Genomic DNA, 10,677 nt, shown 5'->3' on the forward strand with positions numbered 1-10,677 from the left:
GCTCAAAAATGTCAACACCAAGCAAGCAGATAGAACAAAGCAACATACATGCATGAGCAGGTAAGAGAAGGGTTGGAAGAGAGCCAAATAAAGTATGCACATCCATCTGGGAAACACTTGGAAAAGAGAAATGCACAGTATGAAAGCCAGTGCTGACAAGAAACTCTTAAGGAACTGCCAAGCAGGCCAAAATATTGTTCTGACTGGCAGCTACAGGCAGAAAACTTACAAACCACTGGAATTAGACGGGATGTCTTCCCCTCCACCACAATTCTGTATTTTTGTTGTTTAGATGCTGCCATATGCTCTCCTGTCCATGAAGAATGCAAAGGCTTCAGCAGACTCTATGCTTGGTTTTGAGCTTTTAATTAGTCAACAGTTAGTCCAGGTCTTCACCAAACCAACAGTCAGGGCTGGACTACACTGGACTGAAATTAATGCAATGCTGCCCTCAAAAACATAATAAAACCACTTGGATTCAACTCAGCTTGAAGACCAGGCCCTCATAATTTGTGGTATCAGTCAAACGTGAATTGTCAAGAGTCTTAAATGTGACAGCCCGACAGATTAATTTGTATGCAAAAAAATCCCCAAAAGTACTCTCTCTAATGCTAAGCTGCCACAAGCATTTACAAAAGATTAATGACTTCATTCAGTGTTTACATTTAAAAATAAAAAGTTTTATTTATAGGGCAATCAAATTTTCACAGTAGTAAGACTAGATTCACTCGTGTGAAAAGGAGAGCACATACTAGATATTGTGACAGATGGAAAGAGAACCAGACTACCTAGTATTATAGGGATTTTTTCCGCCTCTTTCCTATCTTGTTTTCCTCCTTGACTAAGTATCACACAGGAATGTTTCCATCACTCTCTTATCCCCAGACCAAGCACCTATTCTTTCTAACCACTTGAAAGTTGTCCTCCAACCCCTGCTGTAAACTGTCCCTGCCTCAGCTGAAAAGAAGAAATGCAAGTGTCAGACACCACCTGTCTCCACAGATTACCATCTGCATGTGTCATTCAGCGGTTAGTTTTGGCTGGTGAATGCATCTGGTAATTGATATTTTTATCTTAGATCAGTAAAATAAAAAATTCCACCTCACCAACCCCCTAAGTAAGCACTTCTAACCCCTCAAGCAATGGCAAGACTGTTTCAACAGCCCATTTGACACACCTTCAAATCACAGCAAAAAGATCTCTTATGAAACAAAAACTATAGCTTGCAAAGTTTACCATTTAACTGCCTTAGTACAACAGCCGCCAATTGGCTGCCCGTGAGATCAATGCAGTCCAGGTTTAACCCAGCTCTGCCAGTGCCTCATGGAGAAGGGACTCCGTGAGTACCGACCATGCAACAGGCTGGCCGATGGTTTCCTCAGGACAGTATTCCTGGAGCATGCAAGAAAAGAGGAGGAAAGTGTCCTAGATTCAGCAAAAGGGACAGAATGCATCTGCTAGGGAAAGGGAGCTGAAGAGCCCAGAGGGACACTTAACCCAGGCTATTGCATCAATGTGAACACAAGACAGATATTTGTACTTAAACTCTGTTATACCTTGAAGAGGTGATGGGGCAGGGGAGGTCTGAAATCTACTTGCTCAACACAGAGAAGTCAAAAGTACATTTCCTAATTCCTACAACTGCATAAGAAACTCAGCAGAAAATTACATCAGTAGGAACAACTAGTATGTGTAAATGATACCCCTTATTTCCTAAGAACTACACCCTAAGTAGATTACATGGGAACTCACATAGGTTTTAACTGTTTTCTTCTTTCAGGTGTTGTCTTTAACACTTCTTGGCACCTTACTGCATTCCATTTCAACTGAACATCATTTTTAATGTATCATGATATAGTTTTTGTTGAGACAAGCAAAAATGTCTCTTTCACACAGAAAACAGAAACAGCTTTTGGTTTTTGAAATTAAAAAAACATAGAAAGATAAAAATATATACAAAAATACTTCAGCATATTTGTACAGCAAGTATTGAGAAAAGCAAGAAAATACAGACTGTTGTACCCAGGTAAACTGTTAGTCATCATTCTGTCCTCTAAGACTGATGGTCTTAAAAAAACCCTGGTTTTAACTAGTTAAACTACTTTAAAAAAACAACTAGTTCTGGCTGTACAGATTCTTACAGAAAATAGCTAATTTTGATCCAGGGTTGTTTTTAGAAATCTAAATATCAGAAGGAAAAAATAAAAAACCATGACCTTTCTGATGCCTGCCTGTCTGGACTGCCCTATATCTCTCTCAAAACCCATTCTCCCTTACCTAACTTTCCCTTTCTTGTTCAACCAGTTTCCTTCCCAGTCATTCCAAAGTTCCTTACTTCAGACACTTGAGGGAAGGGGTTTGAATAGGTATGATTTTGCTCAAGGGTTACAACCCTTAATGCTCAGCTTGGAAGGTTCAGATAATTTGAGGCAGAAGTGGAGTAACCTCTACAGATTGCAATTTGCCATCACCATGCATGACAAGAGATATGCTAAAGCTTACAGTTACTTTGCTAGTTTTTTATAGTAGAATGCTTTAAAAAAATCTAAAAGCACTAGAGGTAGCATTTGAGGGCTGTTGACTCTTTGTCATAGAGAAGTTCTGAGTCCAGAAGAAAGAGAGAAGAAAAAGCAGCTATCATTTCCTTTTTTTTCTGTCTGTTCATTTACAATCTGACAGGGATTCTCATCAGCCATCAACTGAACATGGCAGCATGTACCTGAGGACTAACAAGAATGAAAATCATAAGCTGCAGTCTGGCAGTAGTGTGAACAAAGGGCAATGTTTAAAAGGAAGAAAGCAAATACAAGAAAAAGAAGAGGAAAAAAAGGAGAAGCTAAATATGTACTGTCATTAAATATATCCAGAAATAACTGGAGTAGGACTTCCTCATCAAATAAATAGCCATGTTATAAGCATTCCCAATGTAACACTTGCTATAAGATATTTGCCAATTAAAACAACAAACCAGATGCCAGCAGCATCTGGACACCGAAGAGAAAGTGGAACTTCTCCAATATAAATTAACATGCCACATAGCAAAAGAGGAATGCAATGTCCAGCATAAATACAGAGTGCCTGCAGTCTCTTGACAGTGTCCTTCCCTCCTGTTCTACTGGAAAGGGAATCACAAACACCATGGAGGTACAGTAGGTTTTACACACAGGAATCTCACTGGTGTCAGGCACATTCTCTGATAAACCAGTTATGGGACACATTCACCTGCAAAGCTATGCCATGATAAATACGAACCACAGGCTTTGTCAAGTTTAGGGAATCATTCATTTGAAGCTAAGTTGGATCAAATAATTGATGTAACTTTCTTAGTAAATCAGCAATACTCTGGGTGGATTTCAACTGGATTGATGAGTGAAGATTACTTCCACTCTCAGCATTTGTTCATCGTAGGAACACAAAGCAAGGCTGCACCTAATGGACACATCCATAGCAAAAGTCTGTGCAAGTTCAAGCATCAGGGTGAAAGATTCACTGATAACCTAAAATTTGGAACACAAATCCCTGACCACACAATGGACACACTGTAGCCCAGGTCACAATACTGAAAAACTGTCTAACAACACCAAGGACAGTTACAGAGACTGTAGCTAAGGCAGAATACAAAGTCAGCACAAAGTGTGCACCTGTTCTGCACAGAAAATGACAACAGCTTCTCCTTTCCTATGAAGCATACCAACTTTACCAAATGACATCTCTGACACCAGTTTTGCACACTGCTGGAAGCACAAGGTCAGATCACCTATGCAGACTGCATACCACCCTGATGAGTCCATAAATCCCACCTGACTAGTTAATTTATCAGAAGTTTTTGGCTCACAGAAGCATCTCAGCTCAAGTCCACAAGGGCATCCCAGCAATGTGTAATCCACAGGATACAACAAAACAAAAGCTGTCTTGGTTTCCTTTCTATTTTTTTTTTTCAAATGCTCTTGTGAACGTCTCCAAGTTAGAGGACTATAATCTCTACATGTTTGGACAGGCTCCTCACCAGAGCCAGCATATGAAACATTGTGTTTGAAGAACACCTGGGTCCTCTGAAAGACACCACATGTGAATACTTCTCCAAAGATATACAATGACAAGTAGATTACAAACGCTTTCAACTACAGCAGGGAACAACATGTCATGCTGGCCTTGAAAAGAAAATTATGACCTCTTCAAGCCTTCTTCCTGCCACACAAGGAAGACCATATTCAACAGTCAGGCTCTGACAGTTTTGACTGTAAACCTAGTGGAAACATCCACTTTTCCAGAGAGAAATGTGAAACTTTTGAAACCTGTCACAGAGATTTACTTGGGCAGGAGTGGATTCCAAGTGCTTAAGGCAATGCAGGGGTTCAGACCCCTGAAATTAATAGCAAGCTGCTAGTAATTTTAGGACTGGAACTGAATATTACTTCTTTCAGCATAGTTTCTACCTCAAAATAACTTCTTTCTTGTCATCAAACAGCCAAAAACCACCTGCAAAAGCAAAAAGGTCAGTTGTCAGCAGCATCTGCAAAGCTAAATTTAACTGAGATTTGGGAAGGTCTAAAATGTTACAAGAAGTGGTTGAACTAGTGAAAACAGTTAATACAGAAACTCGAAAGTGTTTCCCTTAGAAACTACAAACTGAAGCTGCAAAACAGCTGACACAGACTTGTAGGATGTGTGCTCTCTGTCCTACAAACGTTGAAAGCTGAAACTCTTCTAACTTTGAGACCTTTTCTGACATCAGGAATATCAAGGACAATTAAAAATAGATTAAACTGACTAAAGAGACTCTTCCAAAACTATCTTTGTTTTCCATAGCTAGACTGCCATCTGATAAACACCAGTTCAGCATGATTTAACAAACTTCATTTAATTTAACTCTTTAAGAGGGCTTTTGTCTGGAGTAACAAGTAACTGCCACCCTAAAAGCATAAGTTTCAAAGATGCATTTCCAGAACAAGAACTATCACTTTCGAATTCTGGTCAAATTCAGTGAAGGATCAACTGAGTAAGAGGTATCAGCAGCAGCCTTTGCACTCCTAGACAAGAACAAGGAGTCCAGGGCTTCAAAGGTCTTCTGAAATCAGTACATTACATTAAATTCCTCATTTTCCCTTTATTCCCTAATTAAGCTATGCTTTCCCTGCATACAAGCACACAAGGATGCATCTCTCATCAGGCAAGGTGAGGAGAGCTGCTGAAGAGCCCACTGTAAGAAGAAACTGCTTTCCAGAAGACAAAGATCCTCCTGTTTTCTCTCTCCTCCCCAAATCCCTAAGATCACGATGAAAAAGGTGCTCTCACATTTCACCATTTAAGTATGTTTGGGAAGCTTACAGCCTGCACATCTGTTTGCCTAATTGTATCAAAAGCCTGCTAGGATTGAAATGTACATTTGCCTTTGCTCATTTTCATTTTCTGTAGTTCTATTAAACCACAGTCCAGAGATGTCTCCAGCAGGAATTATGTGAAGCAGCTCTGGAGGTTTCACTGGGCAAGGAAACAAGAGCTGCTCAGCCTCACTGGCATTCTACCCCTCTTTCCATAGGCTACTAGAAACATGGTTTTCAACAAGCTACCATGCCCCTCACAGCACAGACAAATGCAGTTTTGAACAATTTCAGATTCTGCATGTAATGTCTTTGCACCAGTCAGCATTTATAACCAGTTAAGACACAGTACTTGACTTGCCAGCAGGAACTGTAAATAAGAATTGATGTTGCAAGACAATGATTTTTTATAAAAGTCTACTGGCATATACTCTTTCTCCTGAATAGTTCCTCGTTGAGGCATGATTCTACATCTACTAAACAGTACCTAAGTGGGCATCAAGCTACAGAAAATCTAAAAAGCCTTACTTAGTCATTGTATCTTGAATGAATCACAGAGCAAAGGGAGAGGAAACACACAGTGCAGGACTATGTGGGGACTGCTGTACAGCACAAGAACCAGTGCACCACACACTGGCTGCAAAACTATGAGAACCCAGACAGTTAAGGCTGTTCTTTCACATCAGATGGGTAGCTACAGTTTTGCAATATGACTGGCCAAACAGATAGGAGAAGATAAGGATTGGAACACACACCCGTCCACCCACATATAATGGCCTTAAAACATAGTTTGGCTCATTGTTTTTCTATCACATTCTTTTACTAAGTTTTAGATGAGTCTATGCCAGGCAAAGCACAGCAAAAATTGTTATATTTTGGAAAAGACACTTGAATAAACAAATCTTGTTTCAAAATAAAAGCCTGAGCAGATCTTCCATGTTTTCTAGGCTTCTATCACCCTTAACTTCAGTGCTGGATAAGCTGAACCATTAGCAGATGTGGTTTTTCTCCCTTTGGGCTTCCCAGCTGAGTACAGAAAACAACATAACCCCAGTTCTAAAAAGCAGATCCTCAGTATAATTTCTGCCCTAACATACTTAGGATTTTTGAAGTTCTGTATATAAACCAAAGATTATCCACAGTCAGAGAATAATGAATATTTCATTAAGGGAGGTTTTACTGCAAATATTTCCGAACATAATAGCAAAAAAGATAACACATCTACACTGCAAAAGTCATAACAAACCTTTGAAAGACTGGCATAAGTGTTTGCCTTTGAGAACATCTTGATCAATAAAGGAATTCTGACATTTCTGGCCCATTCAAAGAGGAGAATATTAAATCTCTTTAAGTCTTCTCCTAAAAGACTTGCATTTGAAGATACGTCAACTATATTCAGTGACAGCAAGTTCACTTTGCAGAAAAGTGATGTTGGAAAGGAAATAGAGGAAACAGTCGAAAAAAAACAACAAGAAAAAAAACTTAGCAGTACCTCAGATCCAGTAGTCTTTGACCTCTTTGCAGGAATTTCTTTATCCTATAGGGAAAGAGTGAAATAAAGAAGTATATAAAGAACACTAGAAAGCAACAGCATATTCACATAAATACAGGCAACAGTACTTTGCAATGCAATTGAAACAACCCTTTGTGAGCACAAAGGCCTAAATTATAACTTTTAAAAGTAAGTACTCAGTTCTGTTTCATTGTGAAATTCTAACCTTTGAGACATTAACAAAGGAAGATAAAAAATGTACAAGGACACATGTACTTTCTCCCTGTTACCAAGAAATTTAAGCAGCAATTTAGGCCTGTACTCAACTGATTAAAAACAGTCATCCTTCTGTACAGCTGAAGAAGACAAAAACCAATCCAAAATAAACAAAATGAGTACAAAATAAAAGGGCTGGATTTATCCATCATAAAGTCCATAAATCTTAGACAAGGGGATGGAAAGACTCTAGCATACATCCTTAAGTCATTCTCCTGCAAACAAGGCAAAATTAAGAGAGACCTTAACCATGACTTCCCTTCTTGCTCACCCTTCAGGCCCTATTTTGGGTAGAGTGCTATTTCCCCACCGACACACCAAAATGAATGTCTCTCCACACTGATCAGACACTGCTGTACTCTAATTTAATCTACTGGCAAAATCAAGGCTATAAGCTACTCCCACAAGCTTTTAACTCTAGGTGCAGGGACAGCAAGGCCTCTGGAACAGGTGATGAAAATGCCCATTGCTTTTCTAGCAACAGCACGGACTGAACATGGCATCTTAATAATGATACTCTGAATGGCCTGCCTCTCCCACTGACAAGCACTGGGGTCTGCTGATCAAAAAGGTTTCATTCAGATTTCCAGTCTCTCAGATTTAATAATTTAAGAGATTGGTTCATCAGTTCAGGAGTCTCCATCTGAACATATTCAAACTAATGACCTTTTGCACCACTCATATCACCCATAGAGATTCAGCAACAAAACAAGAAAACGACTAAAACTCCCCCAGCCTGTTTGTGTCACAAGCACCCTGTGATAAGCAAGCCTCAGCCTAAACCAAAGACTGGCAGCTCTCCCATCAGCGACAGGCTAAACAGCCGTTTCATTATTGCTGTAATGAAACCCCAGGGAGGGCGGCTAACAAGACATGACAGTGCTCAGCTGCACCTTGCGCACTGCGAGCCTCCAAAGGTGTGATTGCCACTCCTCCCCTGGGCATTGCTGCCGCCTTCCAATCCTAATGCTCCTTTTGGGAATTAAAGACATACACCATAAGTTATGCAAGTGTGTGCTGTACATCCACGACAAAGAAATGTACACTTCTAATGGCAGGTGTAGAAAACTGCTAATTCCAAAAGAGTAACAGCAGAAAATTAATTCAAGCACAAACCTAAACACAGAGAATTATCACAAGATACACTGAGGGTTCTCCTGCCCTCAATCACTTAGAGACTTAAAGAGACACCTAGGCTTGTATAAACAGCAATCATTATGTTTTACTGCAAGTTACTAAACTTAGCTGAGAAAATTTGGTGTAGTCATTGTGCCTGCGTTACATAAGGCATCAGTCTTAGAGTGGCCCTTTCTGGCATTATACATTTCTCTGTTGATTACCAAAAAAAAAGCTTTTCAAAACTGCATTTTTATCTAAAGAACACCAACAAAATTATTAGCATTTTGAAATTAATCATGTTTCAAGGCATAAAAACATACCTCTTTAGATCCAGCAAACAAGGGAATGTCATGGAATGGGGAAATGTATTTACCATCTGCATTCTCTGAAAGACAAAGCGAAGTAGCATTGCAAACCTAAAGATATGGCATAAGATGTTTGTGTTGCTAAACACCACACAATAGAGAAATGCGTTTATGCTATGATTGTGCATTGGTTAAACTTTTTCTGAAGTTCAAGTTCAAGCATGTACTGACATGGAGGACAAGGAATTGGAGTGTTTTGACAAGGAATTATTAGAATCAAAGTTATTGCTTTAGAATTCAACACTATGCTTCTCTTCTACCTGGCAATACAAGCTATACAAGGATGAGAAGATTCTTTCATTCTTTTCTACTCCCTGGCCATACACAACCATTAACAAATAAAAAAAAGAAACAAACCCAAAGGAACCTCATTTCCATTGGTGGTAAGTGAATTCATCTGGGTTTCTAGCAATGTTGCCTCTGTGATTGCACTGTATTTCCAATAAACAAAGTTTCATGACCACAAATCCCCCAACATAATAGGCCAAATTCTGATCAAGAGTAAGTGAGGGATGGGATAATTGCTCGAAGCCCTTGATATGAAACACCACACCTTGAAACCAGCAGAAATTGATCTTAACTTAGTGGGGGCCCAATCTGCACCTCAGCCTTGCCCCCACTCTAGAAAGAAACTAATTTCACTGGAGTGCATATTTAAGTTTTTCAAGTCCAAGCATCATATCAAAAGAGTCCAAACACTAATTCAAATCCCAAGGAATTTCTCCTCTGTTAGCACCCCTGTTCATAGTAAAGGAAAAAGCTGACAAGGCACTTCACTCGGCTCTGGACTTTTGACCATTTCAGTAAAGAAGAGTAAATGGAGCTGATATCCGATTCCTGGAAACCTCCCAGATGTTCCTCCCAAAACCAAAATTTAGTGGTAAGCTGTTTATTACATTTTGTTTATAAAACAAAATTTAGTGGTAAGCTGTTTATTCCCACCAAATAGAGTGACTTTCTCTAGACGATCTCCTGCACTGGCAGCCCCAGGAATGAGCACAAGGGAGCTCTGGCAGCGCTGCCAAGCGGGCACACGCTGCCTCCGCTTCTCCCACACCAGCAGACGTCAGAGTTGACTGTAGGTCAATGGACCAGAAATGTACAAACCCACTGCGATAGGACTGGCACACAAACAAGACAACACTGTTACGAAAATGCGTAATACTGAGCAAGGCACATCCTCAGCTCTCGCTGGGTCTTGAGACGCCTCCTGGAGCCCTGCCCGTGCCCTCGCACTGCCGCTTGCCGGTCCCGCTCGGGGCTGGAGCCCCACGATTTGGATGCCAGCCTCCCGCCTCGGTGACGTGTCTGGTGGGAGGGAGGGCTGCCCTGCTCACCAGGGACAGGCTGGGCTGCCACACCCCAGAGCCTCTCACGGCTGGCCCTGGGGTGCCACAGGCCCGGCGGCCAGGCTGCGCTACACGGCATGACGGCACCGCTTCACCCCCGGCGCCCTCCGGGGCTCGGCAAGGGCACGGCCGGGCCGGGGCTGAGCAGGCCCAGCATCCCCTCCAAAAGCCGGGGTGTCTACAGGATCTGCCCTCACTCTCTACAAAAACACTGCTCTCTCCCTGCAGCGGTGGGAAGGCTCGGCGGCGATACCTCAGCCAGCCCGAGGAGCCGCCGCGGGAGCGGGGAGCCGCCGCCGCCACCTCCGTGCGCCCCGCGGGCCGGGGAAGGAAAGCGTTTATGGAGTCCGGGGACTGCTACTTACTAAAGTAGAGGCGGTAGTCGGGCGAGTTGGGCCGGCCCCGCTGTTCCGTGCTGTAGCGGGACATGGCGCCCAGGCGCCCCCACCCCCGCGCCGCCAGCAGCAGCCGCGACAGCCCCGGCGGCGCTCGCATGATGGCGGCGGCCGCGCGCCGCCTTCCCTCCCCTTCCTGCGGCCGCCGCCGCGCCGGCCCTGCCCCGCCTGCTGCGGCCCCGGCCGGGCCCAGGGCAGCGCCGCGGGGAAAGAGACAGGCTGGGGCTGCACAGCCTCAGGCGGAGCTCCATCGGGTTGAAATTAATAGTGAGGAAAGGCAGCCCCTCCTTGAGGCGGTAGGTGACCGCAGCGGGAGGCAGGCAAGCTGGCGCAGGTGGTAGCCCGGGTGTGCCCAGGCTG

General features: G+C 42.6%; 1 protein-coding gene across 1 annotated transcript in view; it reads right to left on the reverse strand.

Moving 5' to 3' along the window:
- Positions 1-10,428, reverse strand: part of PPA2 (inorganic pyrophosphatase 2) — a 34,740-nt gene extending 24,312 nt beyond the window's left edge. Inside the window, exons 1-3 of the mRNA XM_054291868.1 lie at positions 10,288-10,428; positions 8,529-8,593; positions 6,814-6,858 (exon numbers count right to left, since the gene is read on the reverse strand). Coding sequence (XP_054147843.1) covers positions 6,814-6,858; positions 8,529-8,593; positions 10,288-10,417 — 240 coding nt within the window. The 5' untranslated portion in view covers positions 10,418-10,428. The remainder of the gene's footprint in view (positions 1-6,813; positions 6,859-8,528; positions 8,594-10,287) is intronic.
- Positions 10,429-10,677: the final 249 nt, after the last annotated feature.

This window comes from Melozone crissalis, unplaced genomic scaffold (genome assembly GCF_028551555.1).
Source record: "Melozone crissalis strain CALT ecotype California unplaced genomic scaffold, PUWL_Pcris_2 ptg000006l_1, whole genome shotgun sequence".
Taxonomy (NCBI): domain Eukaryota; kingdom Metazoa; phylum Chordata; class Aves; order Passeriformes; family Passerellidae; genus Melozone; species Melozone crissalis.